Below are 25,797 nucleotides of genomic sequence, written 5' to 3'. Positions count from 1 at the left end.
GTTTCACTTTAATTCCATCTCCCACAATACGACAATTGTGTATGTTTTTAATTAATGCTGCATAATGATATTTTGGGAGATTTGGAATAGCCACCTCTCTTTTGTTTTGGGGGCTTCAGCCTTGACCTTTTTACCTTCCCAAATAAACCTGGCAAAAACTCTTATTATGATTTTGAGTTAGGGTGACCTCTACTGGTAAAATTTGGAATAAGTACAAAACCCGTGGAAGAATTCATCTTTTCTCAACTTCATTCTTAGATATGAGATCTAAACTCACCTTTCCTTATCTTTTTGACTGTACTTTTTCCTTATACCTTCTTCCATTAATGTCTCGAAAAGCATCTGTTATCTCCTAAATAATTAATACCTTTCATTCCCCAGTTAAACAGCTTTCCCAGATTTCTATGTGTGGATCAAAATTAATTGGACAATTCGAGTCATTGAAATATTTATTCTCTATCCAGACAGAACTTTTTTCCACTTCCCTCAACAATTTAGTGAGAGACCTGGTTGTTTGAGGAAAGCTATCACTTCATCTGCAAAAAGTGCAATTTTTATGTTGTGCTTCCTCCATTGTGATTTCGAATATATACATTTTTTTGTCACACAGCTTGGGCTAAGACTCGTCTTTCTTTATGTTTGTCCTTTGTTCCTTTGAAGACTTGTATCAAGCCACAGTTGTTGACAGACAGTCATGGAATAAAGACATGTTCTTCACTTCTGCCACATCACGTCTCGGGCCAGGCTCAGAAAGCATACGCTGAGGTGCAGGTGGTAGGTTCTGGGCGGCGCCAAGTGAACGGGCCAGACGGCCAGCTTGGGACGGTCCTCACCATGGCGTGCAGCCCTGAAAGTTCTGAAAGCCTGACTCAGGGGGTGCACATTGAGGCGCGGGCGGAAGGTTCTGGACAGTGCCGAGTGGACGGGCAGGAACGCATGCGCTGTTTTGAGCCTGCCGTCATCCTGTGAACGGACAACCGCGGCGGACCAGGTGGCAAGAATTAATCTGTTGGCCTCACATTTTGGCTGGCTGACATCACGTCTGGTCACCAAAATGGTAGTGTTGGATTTTGTCCACAATTTAGGGAGCGCGCTATCTGCGCCTCACGGCAAAAGCCATTGCCAATCACCTGTTATCCAATTTACTCACTGCGTGCTCGTTTGATTTCTTCAGATTTAGGAAAATGCTAAGACACTGAAGCAGAAATTAGACTTACACAGGTTGGTTGAGTTCAATCACAATTCTTGTTAAGAAAGCTCTGTTTTCAGGAAAGTACAATACAGCGCTGGGCCTTTCAAGAGCAGAAAGTCTCCATTCAGAAAAGGCCACATTCAAGGTTCTTTGGTCAGCTTATATTCCGTTGCACATGCCGGTGTGGGCCGAGTTTGATGGGTGATGAGTCTTTGGGGTGGGGCAAGTTCGCAGGAGATTCTGATTCCATGGGAGTGGGTGCTGGTTATGGGCGATTCGGTGTGTGTGGGGGCTGTTGTCTTCCATCCCGTCTTTCGGCCTTGGCGATCATCTTTGGCCGAGTCCTTGGCTGGCTCCCTCTGGCACCTGCTGGTTTTTATCTCCAAGTGACCTTCCTGTAAAAATTCTCCTCCATTCTTGCACATACACTGTCGCACCTCATTCTTTCATCATTCTTTCAATTTTGTCATTTTGTACGAAATTGTGAGCTTTTTGGCGTGACATCATTAATCTATTAATGTTCCCTGACTATGCAAAGTTTGTTCTTTTGATAGTCAATGTCTTTGCTTACGTCATTATATTCTTAGTTTAATCCTGCTTCTAACCGTATCTTTTCTTTGTTAGGCAAAATATTTCCCTCTGTGCAGAACGTTCAGTAGTACCGTGTTTTCCCATGCATAATGCGCAAGATTTAACTAATTTATTGTCCTAAAATCTGGGGTGCGCATTATGCATGGGTACAACAATTTTTGAACAAAATCTCCCTCGAAATAAAACTTGAAATCACACCTTTCTTCTTGTTTGTTGTCAATCGCGCATCGCATTCAGCCATCCTGCCCAACACACTTAGTCAGTAAAATTCATAATTGACGACACATCGTTTGATGCGATGGTGCAATCCTTGATGGTGTGTTATTGTCAAATATTGTTTGTTTTTTAATCTCCATCGCAAACCGGATATCATACGGAGGCCGCCATTACAGATGCGCAGAACGGATGCGCAAGACACGTCAGCTATATAAAGAGCGAGAGTTCAGTTCTCTACCTAAATGCGTATTACAGGTAATATTTTATTTCACAACACTTTGCCTTGTTCCTTTCTTCTCTGCTGTTCACTTCAAACACGCTCCATACGAACACAATGCTCTCGTATCAGACGCTTGCTCGATCATCTGCTCGTTTGCTGTCACAATGTACCCTACACAAATCCGAAACATTTCTTTGCTATCGAGTTTGCTACCGCATGCGCAGTGATACTGACCGGCAGAATTACATCCGGTTGTTCCCAAAGATGATCTTTTTTCTGAAATAATTTTACGTTTACGGACTTAAGTAAGAGTCAAAATTTGGGAGCGTATTATACATGGGTACAGGATTTTATCCAGCATCGACATGCCATTTTTAGGGTGCGTATTATGCACGGGGGCGCGGTATGCATGGAAAAACACGGTAATCGAAAAGCTGGCGTCTCGCATTAGGCGACAGATGACGTTTAGTCAAAACACAAGATATAATCAAGTACTGAACGTTCTAGACGACTCTGGCCGTGTCCATGATTTAGAAAATCATCAGGCATGCATTAAACAGTTCCTTAAGGGTCATTAAGCTATTCAGGCAATATATCAAAAAACATTTGTTATTTCAAAGTGCTCAGAAATATATATCAGATCATAAAGTTATAAAAACCTTTGTCATTACCACCTATCAAAAATGTCTAGTTATGTCTTCTTCATTGATTTGGTGTGTAGGTATAATTATATGCTTAAAATGTTTCTTTTATTGATTTAATATGTGAATAACACACTTGCTCCGTTTTGCTCCTCTTATTTATTGTGTTATTTGTTTATTTATTATTTATTCATCACTCTTATTATTCATTGTTTGTGCCTTTTTGTTTTTATTTTGTGTTGTTTACTTGTATGTATATCGTGTACTATGTCTTGTCACCGTGGGATAGTGGAAACGTAATTTCGATTTCTTTGTGTGTCTTGGCATGTGAAGAGATTGACAATAAAGCAGACTTTGACTTTGACTTTTGAATATACTTTTCTGCTTATGTACTTTATTCAATGAGGTTCGAGCATATGCTTTTGTAGCTAGGCAGGACTTTTTGTATTTCGACCCCATTCCTTCAGTAGAAGAGAGGAACACTTTTGTTTTAGTTGACTATCTGCCAACAACTGTGGCTAGATACAGGTCTTCAAAGCAACAAAGACAACATGATGCAATGAAGAGCACACATACAACTCCACCCTTAACTGCAGGCCTGCTTGGCGAGAGGCCTGGTTCTGAGGGCCACTACAGTTCCAGTCAGCACGGTCTAATGCCTTTTCCACTCCAATCACAGATTTGCATGTCCAATATGCATGAATGGAGATCCAGTCTTATTTTAGGCTGAACGTGGTCAATATTCTGTATGCTTTAGACCAGGGGTGTCAAACTCATTTTTATCGCGGGCCGCATTGTAGTCATAGCTTCTTTCGGAGGGCCATTATGACTGTCTACCTAAATAAATGTATGAGCACCTCATATTATATCCAGTAAAAGTTACAAAACAAACTGACAAATAACTCGTTTTCAAATCAGACGAGTAAAAACTGGTCAAATATTTAAAACATATATATTTTTATAAGTGAAGACAATTTGTAATTCTAGTAATAACACACGAATTTGATGCACAATTTGTCTTCGCGGGCCACATAAAATGATGTGGCGGGCCGTATCTGGCCCCCGGGGCTTGAGTTTGACACCTGTGCTTTAGACCAGTGGTCCCCAACCACCGGGCCGCGGACCGGTACCGGTCCGTGGGTCACTTGGTACCGGGCCGCCAAGCCACACAGAAAAAAAAAAAAAGAATGTTTTAATCGACGATCAATTAATTCAGGTCAAGACGCTCGTCCCGGTCACGTGACATGTTTCCCCAGTCGAGCCCGCAAAGCTAGCAAAAATGAGTACCGTTTTTTTTCATGTATAATGCGCCCCCATGTATAATACGCACCCTAAAAATGGCATGTCAATGCTGGAAAAAAGCCTGTACCCATGTATAATACGCACCCAAATTTTGACTTTTTTTTTTTTTTTTTTTTAAGTCCCAATGATCGTCACACACGCATCTGGGTGTGGTGAAATTTGTCCTCTGCATTTGACCCATCCCCGTGTGATTTTGATCCATCCCCTGGGGGAGAGGGGAGCAGTGAGTAGCAGCGGCGCCGCGCTCGGGAATCATTTGGTGATCTAACCCCCCAATTCCAACCCTTAATGCTGAGTGCCAAGCAGGGAGGCAATGGGTCCCATTTTTATAGTCTTTGGTATGGTCTTAACTAGGCTGGATGTATTTTTTTTGTTGGCATTGATTTCTCCGACTGCCCATAAAGGCACCACCGCGATCAGTTAGGTTAAAATGAAAAGAGAGGAAAGTGACGTGCGGACATGTGAAAAAGGCGGCTCTGTATGGGAGAGAAGTTGAAGAGGAATAAAAACACCCTTGGAAACCAAAACTTGCCCCTCGTCGTGACTCGGAGCCGCAACAAATGTTTCGGATTTGTGTAGGGTACATTGTGACAGCAAACGAGCAGGTGATCGAGCAAGCGTCTGATACGAGAGCATTGCGTTCGTATGGAGCGTGTTTTAAGTGAACAGTAGAGACGAAAGGAACAAGGCAAAGTGTTGTGAAATAAAATATTACCTGTAATACGCATTTTGTTATTTGCTGATTGTATGTATTAAACTATCACATTCATTGTCAGCCAAGAAGAGAAGAGGACTATTCGCATCGGATCCATAGTGCGCATGCGCAGTGATACTGCCTCCGTATGACGTCCAGTCCGCGATGGAGATTAAAAAACAAACAATATTTGACAATAACACAGGTTTCTGTTCCTGTCTTTGGTAATGTCCCCCTGTCTTTTTGTTCCACGTCTTTGTCGGTCAGTCCTGTTGTTGGTTTTGTTAGAGAGTTATGTTAGTTTACCAAGTCTGTGTTTTGAGTTCCTCCAATGAACCCTGGTTCAAGCTGCACTTGGTCGCCCTCTTCCTTTCCACACTCCATCCGTGACAAGATTTTCTTCAAATCTTCAAATCAAATTATGCCAGTCGTTTTTCTTCAAAAAAAAAAAAAAAATTTAAAAAAAAAAAAGAAAATTTAAAAAAAATTGTACCCATGTATAATGCGCACCCAGGATTTTAGGACAATAAATTAGTTAAATTTTGCGCATTATACATGGAAAAAAACGGTATGTATTTATTTTGAAAAATATAAAAAAATTGTCGATTCTCTCCCAATTACATCCGTCAGTTCAGGTCAAGACGCTCGTCTCGGTCACGTGACATGTCACCTCAGTTGAGCCCGCGAAGCAAGCAAAAATGAGCAAGAAACAGAGATGTTTGGAAAGCTTCTTCGGAAAGGAAAAACAGCCCAATGAGGAGACGGAAGAAGAAGAGGCTACGACTTCTAAGAAAAGGAAAGCTGCATTTAAAAGACTATGACGCGCCAAGCCCACTCTGCATAATATGTGGCGACAGGCTAGCTTACGAGGCAATGAAGCCCTCAAAACTGCTTCGGCACATGGAGACCAAGCATCCTGCATTAAAAGACAAACCTTAACCACTTCGGGTGTCATTGTCTCCGATTACGCCTAGATGGGACCGGCTCGTTTCTGAGAAACAAGCTCAGTGCTCCCACTAATTCAATGTAATGGTGAGTTTTATTTTAATGTCGTTTATACTTGTTTTTATGCCAGTCGTATCATTTTATTTCATCGTATTCATATATTTATTATAAATGTATTATTTATTTATATAAATGTATTATTTAGTTATATAAATGTATTATTTAGTTATATAAAGGCCGGTCCGCGAAAATATTTCTGACACGTAACCGGTCCGTGGCGCAAAAAAGGTTGGGGATCACTGCATTAAAAGACAAACCTTAACCACTTCGGGTGTCATTGTCTCCGATTACGCCTAGATGGGACCGGCTCGTTTCTGAGAAACAAGCTCAGTGCTCCCACTAATTCAATGTAATGGTGAGTTTTATTTTAATGTCGTTTATACTTGTTTTTATGCCAGTCGTATCATTTTATTTCATCGTATTCATATATTTATTATAAATGTATTATTTAGTTGTTATATAAATGTATTATTTATTTATATAAAGGCCGGTCCGCGAAAATATTTCTGACACGTAACCGGTCCGTGGCGTAAAAAGGTTGGGGATCACTGCTTTAGACCTAAACCGAAATATGACTTTCACGAAGGGGCCTAACACTCGTGATTACCACCCTTTCTTGTGGACATGAATGCAGCAGGCTGCCGAACACGGAAGTGACACGGGACAAAAACAATGATAGTCGAATGAGAGGAAAGCTTGGCGATGCGCTCTTATTTTGTCAAACTTTTTTTCTAGACGCCCATTGAAACTATTCGGGCAAAACATTCCGACGGGCAAAACTATGTCGTCTTTTCGAGTCGTAGTGCTGCTTTTTTTGTCTGCTACATCGGCCGCATTCGCCGTCCAAACTCAGGGTAGGTAACGTCGTCAACGGCGCAACAGCACCACCAGCAGGCCATTCCTCCGTACAGTAATGATTCCCCGGCTTGTGTAAAGCGTAAACTGTCACGCCGCAGCAATGCCTCCTCTGGCTGTGGCGGCAGCCGCCGTCGGCGTGTGCTCGTTGGTGGGGGTATCGCTGCTATGGAGGGACATCCGGTCCAAGATGCGAGGCGAAGGCCGGACGCTGCGCAGCTTGCTCAGCCAGTACTCGGCCGTCAAGGCGGTAGGCTGGCTGGGCAGGCGGCAGCGGGCCAAGCTGGAGGCCGACACGCTGGACGTGAGGAAGGCCCAGGAGGAGACGCTGCTGAAACGCCTACGGAGGAATGAACATACGCTCTACGGGAAGCGTTTTGACTTTGCTTCAATCAAAGGTGAAGGAACAAAAAAAAAAGAGCACTGCGCCGTATATTATCAAAACTGACTCCAATGACATGACAGGTTTGTATTCTGCTAATTCTATGCGCATTGTGCTGCACTTTTTGGTGTGCACGACTTGCCCACCAGGGATACAATGAATACATAGTTAACAAAGATTTTGCAACTTAGCTGCAGGAATGTGTTTCACCTACCACTCTTTGATATTATTCTAATCCACTGTGTTGGTCTTTAGAGGTCAATTTGTACACAACGTAACTACCGTATTTTCCGCCCTAAAAGGCGCACCGGGTTATAAGGCGCACCTTCAATGAACGGCCCATTTTAAAACTTTGTCCATATATAAGGCGCACCGGATTATAAGGCGCATAAAATAGAAGCTATACTGCATCAAACTGAGGTTGACTAGGGTTGCGGTATGCATCCACTAGCCAATAACCAACGAGCCCTCTGTAAACAATCGCGTTTCTCAAACGATCTCCTATAAAATGATCAGAACTGACTAAAGTTCGATCTAACGCATTGGTACTACTTACCTATGTTTCCCTTCCATATCGATCCGTAGATTTACTCGAAACATTAACAGAGCAGCCTGTTTTGACATGAAATAGCCTGGTACGTATAGCAGCTATCGCAATAGCATTACCCATCCGCAAAGTCTCACGAGCCTCAGTTCGCAATCTCCCATGAGCCTCAGCAAAGTGTAAACAATCGCGTTTCTCAAACGATCTCCTATAAAATGATCGGAACTGACTAAAGTTCGATCTAACGCATTGGTACTACTTACCTATGTTTCCCTTCCATATCGATCCGTAGATTTACTCGAAACATTAACAGAGCAGCCTATTTTGACATGAAATAGCCTGGTACGTATAGCAGCTATCGCAATAGCATTAGCCATCCGCAAAGTCTCACGAGCCTCAGCTCGCAATCTCCCATGAGCCTCAGCAAAGTGTAAACAATCGCGTTTCTCAAACGATCTCCTATAAAATGATCAGAACTGACTAAAGTTCGATCTAACGCATTGGTACTACTTACCTATGTTTCCCTTCCATATCGATCCGTAGATTTACTCGAAACATTAACAGAGCAGCCTATTTTGACATGAAATAGCCTGGTACGTATAGCAGCTATCGCAATAGCATTAGCCATCCGCAAAGTCTCACGAGCCTCAGCTCGCAATCTCCCATGAGCCTCAGCAAAGTGTAAACAATCGCGTTTCTCAAACGATCTCCTATAAAATGATCAGAACTGACTAAAGTTCGATCTAACGCATTGGTACTACTTGCCTATGTTTCCCTTCCATATCGATCCGTAGATTTACTCGAAACATTAACAGAGCAGCCTATTTTGACATGAAATAGCCTGGTACGTATAGCAGCTATCGCAATAGCATTAGCCATCCGCAAAGTCTCACGAGCCTCAGCTCGCAATCTCCCATGAGCCTCAGCAAAGTGTAAACAATCGCGTTTCTCAAACGATCTCCTATAAAATGATCGGAACTGACTAAAGTTCGATCTAACGCATTGGTACTACTTACCTATGTTTCCCTTCCATATCGATCCGTAGATTTACTCGAAACATTAACAGAGCAGCCTATTTTGACATGAAATAGCCTCGCGGGTACAACAGCTATTCGGTGACGCCCCCTGACTACAGTTGCCGTAATGCTGGGAAGCGATGCGACCTTGTAATTTACTAGTCGTACTAAAACGTACTGAAACATTTTGGCAGAGCACTGTGTACAACCAGTATGGATCAACAAATTCATCAGTTGATCCATATATAAGGCGCACTGGCCTATAAGGCGCACTGTCGGCTTTTGAGAAAATTTTAGGTTTTTAGGTGCGCCTTTTAGGGCGGAAAATACGGTAACCTTTTTATTTCAGACAGTGACTCTTTTCGCGCTCGCCACCCCATCACCACGTACGAGCACTATCGCGAGCTTGTGGATCGCGTGGCCTCAGGGGAGGAGCAGGTGCTCACCGTCGAGAAGCCTCTCGTCCTGGCCATGACATCCGGGACATCCGGGCCCAGCGCTATGCTGCTCAGCACCAAGGACACCAACAGTGACTTCTTCTTTCAGGTAGCATGTCACATAACAGCAGTAGTTTGGGTTTATTCAAGAATAATTTTCTTTTTTTTCTTTCTTTTTTTTTTTACTGAGGAGAAGTGGAAGTAAAACAGTAAATTCTGTGTGTGTATTGACCTGAGAATTTATTTGAATGCAGTATCACCCAGTCTTTCAAAATGTGTGAAGAGTTTGTGTTGGTTTCGTTCACAAGGGCGTGACGGTGTGTCTGGACACCATGCGGCGAGCGTTCCCAGCCACGGACAGCCTGCAGCGGACCACCAAGTTCTTCTACATGCCGACCTTCCGCCAGTCGGAAGCCGGCATTCCCATCGGGCCCAATTCGTCCACGCCGGCCTCGTCTCGTCACATGCTCCACCTCTACACCACGCCGCCGCCTGCCTTCCAGGTGACTGACAAACGTTTTAATTTTTTTGTTTTATTACAATGGTACCTTGATCTTAGTGTTAGTTTTTCATGTGGCGTCACGTGCATTTCTTCAGGTGGCGAGCGAGAAGGACGCGCTGTACCTGCATCTTCTCTTTGCCCTGAGAGATCCCAGCGTAGGAACGCTTGAGTCCAACTTTGCCTCCACCATCTTCTATGCCTTCACCACTTTGCAGGTATATTCCTTTCAAATGACTATCACTTGCAATATATTTGTCTTTTTTATTTTATTTTGGTCTTTTTTTAGTTATGTATATTTGATTTTATAAAAATTTGTTTTCAAAATTGTATTTTTCCCTCTTCAAAGAAATTATAAATTCTATCTATTCTCAGCAATGTTTTCTTTCAAAATTGTGACGTTTTCTTTTCAAATAGTTTTTCCTCAGAAGATTACAAACATAATGTAATATGACTTTTTGAATGGTAATAAAATATTTTCAAATGTATTTGAGCTGTTGTCAAGCAATAACAAGATTTTTGTCCCAAATAATTTACATCTTTATTCTTGTAAAATGTGACTTGTTTTTTGTAATTGAACAGTATACTTGATTAAAAGAAACATTTTATGTGATTACAATTTGTTTTATTAGATCTTAATTCCTCAAATAATTACCACTTTATTCTGGTGAAATTAGCACCTGTTTATCATATCACTTTAAAGTTTTCTCAGTAGATTTTCAGTTGAGGAATGATATGAAGTGAGCCCTTTAAGTTTCCTTAGGTTGGAACACGAATTTGCCCCAAGCCATGGGTGTCAAAGTCAAGGCCCGGGTACCTGATTTTGCCCGCCAGATCATTTTATGTCCTGTGAAAGCAAATAAGGTCTGTCAACTTCAGTGACCATTGCTAAAATCTGTACCAAAATATTTGTCGTGTAATAGCATTTTTTAACAATTTTTACAATGTCTTGAACAATAATTGAACAAACTGCTATCACTGACATCGGATTTAAACGGCAGTAATCTAGCATACTTTTGTGTAATATGTGATATGATGCAACAATTAAATATTCATTTGATTTCACTGTGATAACAGCCCTCTGAGAGAAGCCGTATCTACAAAGTAGTCTGACACAAAAATAAATTTAGCCCCCCCTGCACTGAGTGGATTCAAATGTGGACTGAACATTTGGTGCACCTTCCAGGAGCGCTGGCAGGAACTGACGGAGGACGTGGAGTGCGGCACCGTGAGTGAGGCTCTCCATCTGGAGCCACACCTGAGAGCCGAGCTGGACGCCTTGAGCCGGGCCGACCTGGAGAGAGCGGCCATCCTCCGGGCCCACTTTGGGGCCGGCTTCCGGGGAATTGCTGGCCGCCTCTGGCCCCACCTCAACTTAGTTCTGGCCGTGGACTCGGGCTCCAATCAGATCTACGGCGAGATGCTGAGGGACAACTTCTGCAGCGGCATCCCTTTCTACTCGCCTTTCTACGCTGCTACGGAAGGTGTCATTCCAAATCTTTGCCTTTCATCTTATGTAGACAGGAATATTTTTTCCATGGAATAATCTTACTATATACTTTGCACAAAAGTTTATTTTTCCTGTTTTCAAACTGTATAATTGCAGCGTGTCAGAAACTGCGTTTTTGTAAAATTACAATTTAGCTCTTTCTAAACTTGTTTTTTTTCTAGATTGTAAAATTAAAACTTTATTCTTGTTTAGAACTTATTTTGTACAACTTTACAATTACAATATTTTCCAACTAGAATGATGTTATTGTTGTCATAGCTTCCTAATTTATTTGTGATACTCATAATGGTCATCAAGGTAAGACTGCATGTGGGGTCTCATACAGGTCTGATCGGGGTGAACCTTTGGCCTGAAGAGCCCGCCCGGCGTTACCTGCTGTGCCCTCGCTCCATGTTCTGCGAGTTCCTACCAGAGAGCCACATGGAGAATGAGGAGGCACCAGCCACTTTTCTCATGGAGGACGTGAAGGAGGGACAAAACTATGAGCTGGTGCTCACCAACGCCGCCGGGCTCTTCAGGTGGGCTCCCAAGTTTGTTCTGAGGGAACATTTACCGGTGTCACTGAAATCAAGAGTGGGCTCACATCAATTTTGTCATTTTTTATTTCTTGGCTCCAGGTATCGTATCGGCGATGTGGTGAAAGTGGTGGGATTCCACAACCAATGTCCCATCGTGGAGTTTCAATACAGGTAAATAACTTTATTGGGTATGCGGCACACCCGCACAGATCTAACTCGGCTTGTGCCTTTTAGTGTGGTGTGTGACAAGATTTTTGTCATGTGTTTGTCAGCCGAAATACTGCGGGTGTGCCTAATATTGTGACCTGTGAGCGTGCATTTGCAGGTGCGGTCAGATGCTGAACGTTCGTGGCGAGAAAATGTCAGCCGAAACAATTCGGGTGTGCCTAATATTGTGACTTGTGAGCGTGCACTTGCAGGCGCGGTCAGATGCTGAACGTTCGTGGCGAGAAAATGTCAGAGGCATTGTTCCTGGACTCTTTGAAGGAAGCCGTGGCGCAGTGGCCCGCTGCTCGCCTGCTCGACTACTGCTGTGCTGAGAGCGCGATTATGGGTACGCCAACAAAAATGGGATATACAGTATATTATATCTTTTTTGTAAAGCGTCATCATTCTCATGTGATAATTTTATGCATTTTGTTTTATAAAAGTGAAACAGTCTCATTGATTACTTCTATTGTTTTACTACATGATACCTAATTTGCATATGGAAGGTTCTCTGTGCGCTTTTTTTTTTTTTTTTCTTTTCCATACGTAGGGGATTTGGTGGGCGGCTGCGACCCGCACTACCAGGTCTTTTTGGAACTGACGGGCGTGAGGAATCTCAGCGAAGAACAGCGCCACAAGGTGATTCCCCGTCCGTCGAATGACTCCAGTGTGATTTTGGACTCAGTGGCTTTTGCTCTGCAGCTGGACGCGTGCCTGCAACAGGTGTCAGTGGTGTACCGCTCGTTCCGCATCAAAGGCAGCATCGGGCCGCCGCGGGTGCAGCTGGTGGGCCGTGGCACCTTTGCCGAACTGCGCCGCCGCATGATTAGTTCCTCTCTCACCTCGGCCAACACCTTCAAAATGCAACGGGTGTTGCGGTGCAAGGAGGACGCCCAATTCCTGCTGGCCAGAACCATTTCTTGAAGAGGGAAATTAATAAAATAAGACTTTGGAAACAAAGGAAGTTTTCGAAACATACTAAATTGTACTTTAGGTAACATTTTAGGGATCATTATGGCTCTATATTTACTCATCTCTTTTGGATGCAGCATCTCAAGTGGGATATTTCCTGAAGGTGTTGACATTTCTGATTCTCACCGCAACTTGTTTTATTAAAATGGAGAGAGGGGGGGTGATTTGTTTTGTGTCTGTTGAATGTGTGTCAGAAAGTCATTTGATTTCCAGGTGTTACTTTCAAGTGCTTTCTGCCTGATATTCTTCACTTTCATTTTATTTGTAATAATGAATTTTCTCACATTGTGGTGTTTATTTTTTTGTAAAATGTTGATAGAACTTTATTCACTGTAGGCAGATTAATTGGGACCATATACAGTATTTTTGTTATTAATTGCGCTTGGTATAGGAGCATCTGAAGGGAACTTTTGCATCAATCCCCTTCAGTTGTTATTCCTGAAGCTCATCAAGAAACTCATCTTGGAGAAGTGAACAGCTTGGGAAATGGTTTCACTGCAAGTTTCTCTGACTCACCTTCCAAGTAGACAGGGGGCGCTAAAGCACGCCAGGGCTACTTTTAATGCAAACTGAAGGAGAACATTTGGAACTGATTTTTTGGCGGGCTTAAGAGTTGAAGACTGACCACATCAGACCGACGCAGCAACAGTTGTCATCGCTGGTCTCTGTAAGTTTTGAATGTGACAATTTATTCACATGTTCTTCTGCATGCATTCCATATGTTTTCACACGCGTACGGAGCCCCTTAAGTAACAAGGAACGCAGGTTTTTTGCAATGAATTGTAAAACTGCGAGGGAACTCAAGTTGATAAACTAACCTTTTTTGAGTTGTGCTGTTGGATTTATGTTCTCCTGAGTGAATGTGTTGGTTTATCTTTTGTTGTGGAAAGATGTTCTTTTAAATTGTCGTTTTATTTTGGAGGTGATTTTGTTTTGGTGATCATGGACGACTTCACTTCCTGTTCCGGGTTGTTATGTAGCGCGAACTGCATCCAAGACTTGATGTGCGTGTATTTGTGCCCTCCTGTGTTGCGGACAATAAAATAAACGGGAAAAGTAATCAACCAACCAAGTGTGTGCATTATTAAGAGAACATGGCCGAAGAAGAAGAAAACTCTTCGAACTCAACAGGTTATGGGCCCAGGCGTAACACAACAGGAGGAAGATGGCAGAGGTTAGTGTTCAACGGAGACGAAAACGGTTACGAACTCTGGGAGACAAAGTTTCTCGGCCACATGCGGATCATTGGCCTAAAGGACACTATATTGTCAGACAATAATCCAGATGCAGAGAAGAATGCTGAATGCTACGCTGAACTGATTCAGTTTCTTGATAAAAGCCTTTCACTGGTAATGAGAGATGCGACTGACGACGGAAGAAAAGCTTTAAAAATACTCCGTGACCACTACGATAGTAAAGGCAAACCTAGAATCATCGCACTGTACACAGAGCTGACGTCTTTACAGAAGAAACCTGATGAGACAGTGATAGATTATATTATCCGAGCTGAAAAAGCAGTGACCTCCCTAAGAAATGCAAAATAAGTCATCAGTGATGGACTTATTATCGCTATGATATTAAAGGGGCTTCCTGAAGCTTACAAGCCATTTGCTATTCACACAACTCAAAGCAGTGAAGATTTAACATTCACACAGTTCAAAAGCAACCTACGAAGTTATGAGGAAACCGAGAAATTCGACAACAAAGTGAAAACAGATCATGTGATGAAGGTTGATTTAACCTCAATCATCTGTCATGGATGTGGAAACCGAGGACATTTTGTAAAAGATTGTCGCCAAAAGGGAACACCTAGATGGTGTAGCTACCATAGAAGCTCGACACACAGTGATGAGACATGTAGAAGAAAAACCAAGTACAGAGATGATGCAAAACTAACTGTAGAAAAACAAGAGGACAAGAAAGAAGAGCAGACTTTTGTATTTAAAGTTAGTCAAAGACTTCTGCCTACTGACATAAGAAGAGAAGGACTAATGGTGGACTGTGGTGCTACTTCACACATCATTACGGAGAAGAACAAGTTCATAAAGTTTGATGAGACTTTTGATCCTGAGAAACACTACATGGAGCTTGCTGATGGATCCAGGACAAATAACGTCGCACTCAAGAGGGGAGATGCCAACGTCTCTCTACAGGACGTACAAGGACACTGTACCACCATCACATTGAGAGATGCCTTGTTCATCCCATCCTACCCTCAGAGCATATTTTCAGTGAAGGCAGCTACAACCTATGGAGCACAGGTGATCTTCAAGAAGGGACAGAGTGAACTGGTGAACAAAGATGGGACAGTCTTCTACATCGAAGAATACAACAGACTCTACTATTTGAAAACGGTAAATAATGAAACATCATTCAATGACATGATGTCCTGTGACACTGTTAATCTGACTTGTGATGTGAAAACATGGCACGAAATTTTAGGACATTGTAATGTTAGAGATGTGTTAAAGCTACCTGATGTTGTAGAGGGCATGAAAATCACAGGCAGTGACATGTTAGATTGTAATGTGTGCACAGAAGGGAAATTCACTAACGACAGAAACCGACAAAGCGACCCAAAAGCGAGTAAGCCATTACAGTTGGTGCACACTGATCTAGCCGGCCCCATTGAACCAAGTGGCCAAAGTGGTCACAAATATGCTATAATATTCACAGATGATTTTTCAGGGGCAGTGTCAGTTTACTTTCTAAAACAGAAAAGTGACACCACAGAGGCCACAGCAAAGTTTCTAGCTGACTGTGCACCATATGGCAGTGTTAAGTGCATTAGATCGGACAATGGCACTGAATTCACAAGCAGTTCCTTCCAGTCTCTTTTAAGGGAAAAAGGTATAAAACATGAGACATCTGCGCCATATTCTCCTCATCAGAATGGCACAGCTGAGAGACAATGGAGAACTCTCTTTGAAATGGGGAGGTGTCTTTTACTAGAAAAGGGGCTGCCAAAAGAATTATGGCCTTATGCCATTCAAAATGCAGCACACACTCGCAACAGATGCTACAGTAACAGGACTAAAAGTACACCATATCAGATGTTAACAGGGAAAAGACCAGATCTCTCAAAACTGTGGATATTTGGGTCAGACTGTTATGCATACGTACATGATCACAAGAAACTTGATCCCAGATGTGGAAAAGGAATATTTGTGGGGTATAGTAAAAATAGCCCAGCATACCTGGTTTATTACCCCCACACAGGAAAAGTGTCAAAACACAGACTCGTGAGATTTATCAAAAATAACACTGTTGAACAACAAACACAGACTAATGAATGTGACACAGAAATTCAGACTTATGAGCATGTAGTGCCTTCAAAGGAAAGTACAGAACAACAAAATGAAAATGCAGCAGAGAATAGAACTCCTAGAGAAGAAGAAATCAACACAAATGAACCAAACCTTGACACAGAAAGAAATGAGGGTGATGATCAAAACCAAACTGAACGCTACCCTAACAGAGAAAGAAAGCCTCCTAAATATTTAGAGGATTACATATCTAACTGCAAAGTGCTAGCTAATGTAAATTCTGTAAGTGTTGATTATTGTTACAGAGCAACATGTGGAATTCCCCAAACCTATAAAGAGGCACTGATGTCACCAAAGGCAACAATGTGGAAACAGGCAATGACAGAAGAAATCAAATCCCTGAAAGAGAATGACACATTTGAACTGACTACTTTACCTAATGGTAGAAATACCATTGGAGGAAAATGGGTCTACGCCCTCAAAGAAAATGAACAAGGACAAATATTCAAAGCCAGGTTTGTAGCAAAAGGTTACAACCAAACACAAGGAATAGACTACCACGAGACATTTGCACCAACAGCAAACATGACATCTGTACGAACCCTAATGCAAATATCAGTCCAGAATGATCTTATTATCCACCAAATGGATGTTAAAACTGCATATTTGCATGCTCCCATTGAGGAAGAAATATACATGGACCAACCAGAAGGTTTTGAGCAAACAGAGTCAGGAGAAAATTTGGTGTACAAATTAAAGAAATCCCTTTACGGGTTAAAACAATCAGGGAGAAACTGGTACAAACTCTTGAATGACTACCTTGAACAAAATGACTTTGAAAGAAACCTTTCTGATCACTGTGTATACAGGAAAGACATTGACCATGAAACTCTGCTGGTTATCATCTGGGTAGATGACTTGATCATTGCGGCTAGCAATATGAACATGCTGAACATATTCAAAGAAACAATGAGGTCAAAGTTTAACATGAAAGACCTGGGGAAAATATCCAGTTTTCTTGGTATCCAGTTTATACAAAAAGAGGCTGAAATCAGGATGAATCAGAAGAGGTACATTCAAAGAATGTTGGAACGTTTTGGGATGTCAGAATGTAAACCCAGATCCACACCGTGTGAATTAAAAACGGACACTACTATAAGTGGAGGAAGTGATACAAATGGGACAGTTAACCCAAGGGAGTATAGAGAAATAGTGGGCAGTCTGATATATGCCATGACGTGTACGAGACCAGATATAAGCTGGGTTGTTAGCAGACTATCTCAAACACTAGCTCAACCCACGAGAGAGGACTTAGTAACAGCAAAACAAGTCCTCAGATACCTAAAAGGCACAAATGATTTTGAACTGATCTTTAAGAAAAGCAGTGAGGACCTAGATCTAATTGCTTACAGTGACTCTGACTGGGCATCCTCTGTAAAAGATAGACGCAGTACAACAGGGTACTGTTTTGCACTTACTAAAGAGGGACCAGTAATATCCTGGAAGACAAAGAAACAGCCTACAGTGGCACTCTCGACATGTGAAGCCGAATACATTGGTCTTGCAACCACTACTCAAGAATGCATGTACGTAATCCAACTGTTAAACGGGATGGACAGAAAAAGGTACACATGTGCCAAACTGTTTGGGGACAACCAAGGGGCCATTGCTTTGAGTAAAAATCCAGTGAACCGACAGAGGTCGAAGCACATTGATGTGAAATATCACTTCATTCGAGAAGCGTTAAATGAAGGGAAAATCTGCATTGAATACTGTCCATCAGAAGAAATGGCTGCAGACATACTAACAAAACCAGTTACAAAAGTGAGACTCAGAAAGTTTCAAAAATGGTTCTTTGGAAATGCAAAAGATGCTATGGGTTAACAGCATGAGAACAAGGGGGGGTGTTGGATTTATGTTCTCCTGAGTGAATGTGTTGGTTTATCTTTTGTTGTGGAAAGATGTTCTTTTAAATTGTCGTTTTATTTTGGAGGTGATTTTGTTTTGGTGATCATGGACGACTTCACTTCCTGTTCCGGGTTGTTATGTAGCGCGAACTGCATCCAAGACTTGATGTGCGTGTATTTGTGCCCTCCTGTGTTGCGGACAATAAAATAAACGGGAAAAGTAATCAACCAACCAAGTGTGTGCATTATTAAGAGAACATGGCCGAAGAAGAAGAAAACTCTTCGAACTCAACATGTGCTAACTTTTTCGGATGTATAATGCGCATATCGAGTAGGAACTGTAAGATCGCGTTTCCATTCAGCCCCCTTTCTACTCGTTTCCCTATCTAGCAAGATAGCTTTCAGGACTGTATTTTCGTTTTGTTTCGTGGCATGTTTACGTAGCGCGTCGGTGAATGTTTTATGTTTTATTTTGTAGGAAAAGGTGTAGATCGATGGCTACACCGATAGATCTGAGCAATGTGTTTGAGGAGGACACATGCAGCTTGCACAAGAAGAAATACACACACTATTGTTTGAACCACAAGGAACTTGTGTGCCACAGTTGTAAAGGTGAACAAATCCACGCTGGCGACAAATTCGATACCATCAAAACATTTAAAAAGACTCTCAATGACAAATTGCGTGCCAACCTGCAGGATGCAAAAACAAAACTTGAAGATTATGAAAAGATTCAAAAGGACTGCAACGACCAAGAAAAGTATATCAAGATCCAGAGGGAGCAGGTGGAAACCAAGATTAAGAAAGATTTTAAGGAGCTTCGTGACTTCCTAAAGGTTCAGGAGGAGGCCAAGTTGTCTGCTGTGAAGGAGGAAGAGAAAAAGAAGATTCGGAAGATAAGGAATAAGTTGAAGGATCTCCAAAAAGACATTGTCACTCTCAGCTGATATCAAGTCCACAGAGAAGCAATTACAATGTACCTCAATTCTCCTGAAGGACTTCAAGAGTCCGAAAAACAATAAACGGAAGCTGCCAGACAAGCCCATGCAGCTCAAAGGAGCCATGCTGGACGAAGCCAAACACGTGGGTAACCTCAAGTTCAGCGTGTGGGAACGAATGAAGGAGATGGTCTCCTACAGTCCCGTCATTCTGGACCCAAACACGGCCCGTGAAGAGCTTGATCTGTCTGAAGATCTAACCAGTGTGAGGTTTGGAAAAAAGCAGGAGCTTCCAAACAATCCTGAGAGATTCAAGCGGTGCAATGTACTGGGTACACCTTTTGTCCCGCGGAAGCACATATGGGACGTTGAGGTGAAAGACAACACTGACTGGGAAGTGGGAGTGGCGTCGGGGGACCCGTCTTTGCCAGATAAGATGATAATCCAAAGCATTGCATTCCGTAATGGTGAATACAAAATGTTTGATGGAAAATATGGATCCTGGAATCCGCCAGTGAGACTGCAGAGCATCCGACTTCACGTGGAGGCCAAAAAAAAATCAATTTCAATTTCATTCTCTGAATGTTCTGCACAAACAGAATTGTGCAAAACCACTTGTCCACCTTTAGATCGGAACATAAGCATGTTTCCTTTCTTCAGGACAAGGGATGGAAAGCCACTGAAAATAATTCCAATTGTGCGTCGTGTTATCACGCAAAGTCAGTAGCCAGTTTCACATGTGAACTGCTCGCACACGCTCCAAAGGAGAGTGCGATGCCTTGTTGTATCTGGTGCTTGGTTTGTGTCTTGACAACAGCGATTCTTCACGCGGGGCTGGGAGTCAAAAGTAAATATTACTAAAGCAAGCTACGAAAAGGCCATGTTAATACTGTTGATGTTATGAACCTGTAGACATGACACAAACTTACTTTCTGAAAGATATTGTAAATGACAAGAGCAAAATTCACTTGTTCTAAGTTTTAATAACAACAGACAACTTTGCATTACTTATAACTACTGTTTAAAATGTTCATGAGGCAAAAATAATTTTAAACTCATGTAAATTTAAGGTATTTCATACTGTTTGTTCAATGTTATCTGACTCTTCAGATATGAATGAAAGGCAGAATTTGTGTTTTTAGAGTTGTTCACATCTGCCTGAGTGGCTTATATTTGGTTATTTTGTCATTTGAAAAATAAAGACAATTGTGACAATAAAATGTATTTTACAACAGTGTGTATTTGCATGAAATATTTGTAGTTAAAAATGTCCGAAAAAACTATCGGTCCCCGGGCTCCTTCACTTCATCAAATCTGGCCCTCCTTGCACAATGTTTGGACACCCCTACGTTAGAATGTGTCCGAACAACCAAACGGGGGCTGTGCTTGCTTGCAGTTGGTTTAATGTTGAGGAATACATTTGTATGAAAATGTCAAATGTCAATGCTCACGTGGGCAATGACAGTGAGACCTGGAAGGGCGTGATTGGGAGGAACGGCCCCCCCGATCTGAACCCGAGCGGTGTTCTATTATTGGACTTCTGTGCTCGACACGGATTGTCAATAATGAACACCATGTTCAAACATAAGGGTGTCCATGTGTGCACTTGGCACCAGGACATCCTAGGCCGCAGTTCGATGATCGACTTTGTAGTCGTGTCAACGGATTTGTGGCCGCATGTTTTGGACACTCGGGTGAAGAGAGGGGCGGAGCTGTCAACTGATCACCACCTGGTGGTGGGTTGGCTCCGATGGTGGGGGAAGATGCCGGTCCGACCTGGCAGACCCAAACGCTCTGTGAGGGTCTGCTGGGAACGTCTAGCAGAATCCCCTGTCAAGAAGAGCTTCAACTCCCACCTCCGGCAGAGCTTTTCCCATGTCCCGGGGGAGGCGGGGGACATTGAGTTCGAGTGGACCATGTTCCGTGCCTCCATTGATGAGGCAGCTGACCGTAGATGTGGCCGTAAGGTGCCTGTCGTGGCGGCAATCCCCGAACCCGCTGGTGGACACTGGCGGTAAGGGATGCCGTCAAGCTGAAGAAGGAGTCCTATCGGGCCGTTTTGCCCTGTGGGACTCAGGAGGCAGCTGACAGGTACCGGATGGCCAAGCGGAATGCGGCTTCGGCGGTTGCTGAGGCAAAAACCCAGGCGTGGGAGGAGTTTGGCAAGGCCATGGAGAATGACTTCCGGACGGCTTCGAGGAGATTCTGGTCCACCATCCGGCATCTCAGGAGGGGGAAGCAGTGCACCGTCAACACTGTTTACAGTGGAGATGGCGTGCTGCTGTCCTCGACTTGGGACGTCGTGAGTCGGTCGGGAGAATACTTCGAAGACCTCCTCAATTCCACCGACATAACTTCCATTGGGCCTGGAGACTCTGAGGTGGACTCTCCAATCTCTGGGATTGAAGTCACTGAGGTAGTTAAAAAACTCCTCGGGGGCAAGGCCCCAGGGGTGGATGAGATCCGCCCGGAGTTTTTAAAGGCTCTGGATGTTGTGGGGCTGTCCTGGCTGACACGCCTCTGCAACATCGCGTGGACATCGGGGACGGTACCTCTGGATTGGCAGACTGGGGTGGTGGTTCCCCTCTTTAAGAAGGGGGACCGGAGGGTGTGTTCCAACTACAGAGAAATCACACTCCTCAGCCTCCCTGGTAAGGTCTGTTCAGGGGTGCTGGAGAGGAGGGTCTGTCGGGAGGTCGAACCTCGGATTCAGGAGGAGCAGTGTGGCTTTCGTCCTGGCCGTGGACCAGCTCTACACCCTCGGCAGGATCCTCGAGGGGGCATGGGAGTTCACACATGTGTTTTGTGGACTTCGTTCGACTGTGTCCCTCGGGAAGTTCTGTGGAGGGTGCTTCGAGAGTACGGGGTGCCGCGCCAACTGTATCACCTATGTCAGAGCTTGGTCCGCATTTCCGGCAGTAAGTCGGACTCGTTCCCAGTGAGCGTTGGACTCCGCCAAGGCTGCTCTTTGTCACCGATTCTGTTCATAACTTTTATGGACAGAATTTCTAGGCGCAGCCGAGGCGTTGAGGGTGTCCGGTTTGGGGACCTCAGCGTTGCGTCTCTGCTTTTTGCAGACAACGTAGTGCTGTTGGCTTCTTCAAGCTGTGATCTCCAGCTCTCACTGGAGCGGTTCGCAGCCGAGTGTGAAGCGGTCGGGATGAGGGTCAGCACCTCCAAATCCGAGTCCATGGTCCTCGGTCGGAAAAGGGTGGAATGCCCCCTCCGGATCGGAGATGAGATCCTGCCCCAAGTGGAGGAGTTCAAGTATCTTGGGGTCTAGTTCACGAGTGAGGGCAGGATGGAGTGCGAGATCGACAGGCAGATCGGTGCAGCGTCGGCAGTAATGCGCACTCTACCGGTCTGTCGTGGTGAAGAGCGAGCTGAGCCAAAAGGCAAAGCTCTCAATTTACTGGTCGATCTATGCTCCTACCCTCACCTATGGTCACGAGCTATGGGTCGTGACCGAAAGAACGAGATCCAGGATGCAAGCGGCCGAAATGAGTTTCCTCCGCAGGGTGTCTGGGCTCTCCCTTAGAGATAAGGTGAGAAGCTCGGTCATCCGGGAGAGACTCGCAGTAGAGCCGCTGCTCCTCCACGTTGAGAGGAGCCAGATGAGGTGGCTCGGGCATCTCATCAGGATGCCTCCTAGACGCCTCCCTGGGGAGGTGTTCCGGGCATGTCTCACCGGTAGGAGACCCCGTGGACGACCCAGGACGCGCTGTCTCTCAGTTGGCCTGGGAACGTCTTGGGAACCCCCGGGATGAGCTGGCTGAAGTGGCTGGGGAGAGGGAAGTCTGGGAGTCCCTCCTGAAGCTGCTGCCCCCGCGACCCAACCCCGGATAAGCGGAAGAAGATGGATGGATGGATGGAATGTCAAAATAAATTAATTCTTATTTAAAGATTTGACCTGATGAGATGACGCTAGAGAGGTCAGCTCAATGATCTTCATGGGATTACAGTCATCCCATGCTATATCACGGTTCACCTTTCACGGCCTCGCTGCATTTTTTTTTTCACAGTGCATTGTTATGGCTTCAGATGAAACAGACACCACAGCGGAGTCAGGCCGCAGAGGCAGGTACGTACTGATGATTAAAGTTATTATTTTACTGTAGTTATCTGGTAGAAAGTGTTTACTTCTCTTTGTTAATCTAATGCTTGGGCCTGAAAACAAGTTATATCCTTTGGTTTCAATGTTATATCTGTATAATGGTAAAAAAAAAAAATTAAGAGTTCTACTTCACGGATTTCACCTATCATGGGTTCTTTTCTGAACGTAACCCGAGCGAAAAACGAGGGATTACTGTAGTTATGTATTCAACCAATAAACAAAGAGACATTCACAAAAACGTGGGCAATAAAATTCTGTAAATTATTTTCTTAAGGTAAATGTGCCTGGAGTCAAATTGACCCCAAGGACCAAATTTTTAATATGACTTCACCAATGTTGTGTACAAATGTTTGTGGGCCTATTTTATTTCTTTCTTGAGGGAAGACACAATCACATCCAGTCATAGCCCACAATAATGTACCAATGTTGTCTGACAACGGAAGTGAATTGAATGAGGGGAACTGGAGACGAGCAAGGGAAGACAAACACTTGTTTGTATTCAATAGGAATCATCCTGAGTTGGCCTCGAATGCTGTTGGGCCAACAACCTTGTGTTAAAACAACTCATTTATCTGAATCAGTGAAGGAGTAGCAGAAGTTTCCTATGATCATAGTTTATATTTTTGAGTTAAGAAATGTTAGTGTTGGTTTGTTCATCATTGAAACATTAATAATATAAAGAAACAATGGTATTTTGTTGAATTGATGGCAATATAACGAAGCGACAACGTATCTTGCCGCAAAGTAGGTTCGAAGCATGCATGTACTGTTTGTACTGTTGCATTCGAACTACGCCTGCCAGTCTTTTTAGGGTAATAATTATCCCCCCGTGGATTTAATGTGCCCCCCTAAAGACTGGTGATGGTCTGTGGCAGGCTGCCGCATGCACTGCGAGACGCAGCTCTTCTTGAAGTTCTCCTTCATGAAGGCGTAACACGATGGTGTTTTTGAAGTCGGCGAAGAATCCAAAGGCCTGCACTACAGCGATACCCATGGTGAGCGTCGTGTCGTCATGGTTGCACGCAGTCGAGATCAACCAAGAGCATGTGGACCAAGTGGATTCAAAGGATTTAGAGATTTCAAATTGCACCCAGCACAGTTAAAGTTTATTAATGACTACGGGTTAGTTTTGGGTTCAAAACCTGTCAAATATAGAGAATATGTTGGTCAGTTTTCAGTTCAATGACATGATCCAACCATGAATGTCTTGGTTTCCTTACAACACTAAAATAATATGGATGTTTTCACTATGGAAATAAAAAAAATACACTATTCACATTTGAAAGACTAAAATCAAAGGATCTTTGCTTTGAATTTGTTATTTAAGTCCGTGGCCACAATGAAGAGGATCGGTTGAATATTATAGGAGGCTCATGCTCAAAAGTTTATAATGAACAATCGTAGAAATGGTAACATGATGGCTAGACTCCTGCCTGTTCATCCACACTTTTTTTTAGTATTTGCCAGCTTTGTGTTTTTTGTTTGGCTCAGTGATGGTTGAAAAGTCTGTACATACTTTGACCACAAGAAGGCAGCACTATATTAGAATAGTACTATGTTGAAACCAATGCAACGACATATTTGTACAGTATATAGTGGTTATGTGGCACATATGTTATACCCATTGTTGAACTACTCAAACATAGGAATTCAGATAAGGTTATTCAAAATAATAATGGAAGAAAGCATACTGGCTTTTAATGGTTATCACATCCGCCTCTCGGTTGAATGGTGGCGTATTCCTCCCGGTCCTCTGGCTTCCTAACACATGCCAAAACATGCCTATGAGGTTCATTCAGGCCTCTTAATTGTCCATAGGTGTGTATGTAAGTGTGAATGGTTGTTTGTCTATTTAAAGCTGACCACTGGTGTCTGTGCACGTGTTTGGTCAAGGATGGGCATCTATAGTTTCCATCAAGTTTGAGGTCTGCACACAAACGCACACTGTTGACTTGCTCCACACCCATTTTCACCACCACTCTTTAATTGGGTGGCAATTTAGAACATCGAACACGGTGTCGTCATCTTGGCACGCGCACTGTGTCTGACAGAATCAAGTCTGTTCCAGTTCCTGTTGCTTTGACAGGCAGGGAAACTCACAGCACTGACAGTCAACAAGATGTGCGTTACCGGACTCACATTATTACAGTTCAGTCGAGAAGTATTTAGAAAATGAAAGCATTTCTTCTTATTTTGAACTAATATATCAATAATATAAAACAGTATTATATAACAGTCATTTTGGGAGGGTGAGTAAACACAACTGTCACTTCAATGATGGATGAAAAATCGGCTCTTGGATTTCGCTAAATTTTGAGTTTATGCTTTGGAGTTGCTTATGCTAATGTCTATTTTTCTTTGCTTTCAAAAAGTATCAACTTGCGACTTGCCTATACACCTCAAAACCCACATTATTTTCCGTCTGTCAACAGTTATCAGTTAACAAAAGTGATCTTGTTGGATTAGCAGCGATCATTAGCCAAGGCTACCAACCTATAGCGTCGCCTTGGCCATGTTTGACACATGATGCGGTATGATTTGGATTGTAATCTGTACATTTACTTCTCCGTATATTGACTCTGAAATGTTATGTTCTTTAACCCCCACCCACCATTGTTTTCATTTGTCAGGAAAACATTATTGTCCCTTGGCCAATTTGACTCCGGTTGTGTTTATAGCCCAAAGTGTCAGAAACAAATGATAAGATTGTTTACATTTCATTGTTAGGTCAATTATTAACCATTTCACTGCAAACATATACAACTACTTTC

General features: G+C 43.2%; 2 protein-coding genes across 5 annotated transcripts; both read left to right on the top strand.

Moving 5' to 3' along the window:
- The first annotated feature begins 6,492 nt into the window (after positions 1–6,492).
- On the top strand, positions 6,493–13,086 carry ghdc (GH3 domain containing). 4 transcript variants are annotated; one of them, XM_037262825.1, is made up of 11 exons: positions 6,493–6,715; positions 6,798–7,114; positions 9,008–9,204; positions 9,404–9,598; positions 9,693–9,812; positions 10,781–11,078; positions 11,430–11,622; positions 11,722–11,793; positions 12,042–12,175; positions 12,380–12,468; positions 12,532–13,086. In XM_037262825.1, exons 2-11 carry the CDS (start codon positions 6,820–6,822, stop codon positions 12,751–12,753), a joined length of 1,815 nt encoding a protein of 604 aa, XP_037118720.1. In that variant the 5' UTR covers positions 6,493–6,715; positions 6,798–6,819; the 3' UTR covers positions 12,754–13,086. The 4 variants fall into 4 exon arrangements, 3 of the variants coding, with proteins under 3 accessions (XP_037118720.1, XP_037118719.1, XP_037118721.1); XM_037262824.1 differs by having other exon boundaries at positions 6,818–7,114; positions 12,532–12,969; XR_005099207.1 differs by lacking the exon at positions 12,532–13,086 and having other exon boundaries at positions 6,818–7,114; positions 11,989–12,175.
- Positions 13,087–13,235: 149 nt separating this feature from the next.
- LOC119129521 (tripartite motif-containing protein 35-like) lies at positions 13,236–19,754 on the top strand. The gene is given in 4 exon segments (XM_037262870.1): positions 13,236–13,462; positions 18,380–18,383; positions 18,453–18,905; positions 18,907–19,754. Coding segments are annotated over 2 exon segments (1,170 nt in total). The 5' UTR covers positions 13,236–13,462; positions 18,380–18,383; positions 18,453–18,468; the 3' UTR covers positions 19,640–19,754.
- The last annotated feature ends 6,043 nt before the right edge of the window (positions 19,755–25,797 follow it).

This window comes from Syngnathus acus, chromosome 10 (genome assembly GCF_901709675.1).
Source record: "Syngnathus acus chromosome 10, fSynAcu1.2, whole genome shotgun sequence".
NCBI lineage: Eukaryota > Metazoa > Chordata > Actinopteri > Syngnathiformes > Syngnathidae > Syngnathus > Syngnathus acus.
Note: the sequence above shows the minus strand (reverse complement) of the source record. Positions and strands in the feature narration are given on the sequence as shown.

Excerpts from the sequence above, each read along its gene's own strand:
- ghdc (XM_037262824.1), top strand. The coding sequence starts at position 6,643 with ATGTCGTCTTTTCGAGTCGTAGTGCTGCTTTTTTTGTCTGCTACATCG. Across the intron at positions 7,115-9,007 it reads TGACTTTGCTTCAATCAAAG|ACAGTGACTCTTTTCGCGCT; the intron begins GTGAAGGAACAA and ends TTTTTATTTCAG. Across the intron at positions 12,176-12,379 it reads TGCTGAGAGCGCGATTATGG|GGGATTTGGTGGGCGGCTGC; the intron begins GTACGCCAACAA and ends TTCCATACGTAG.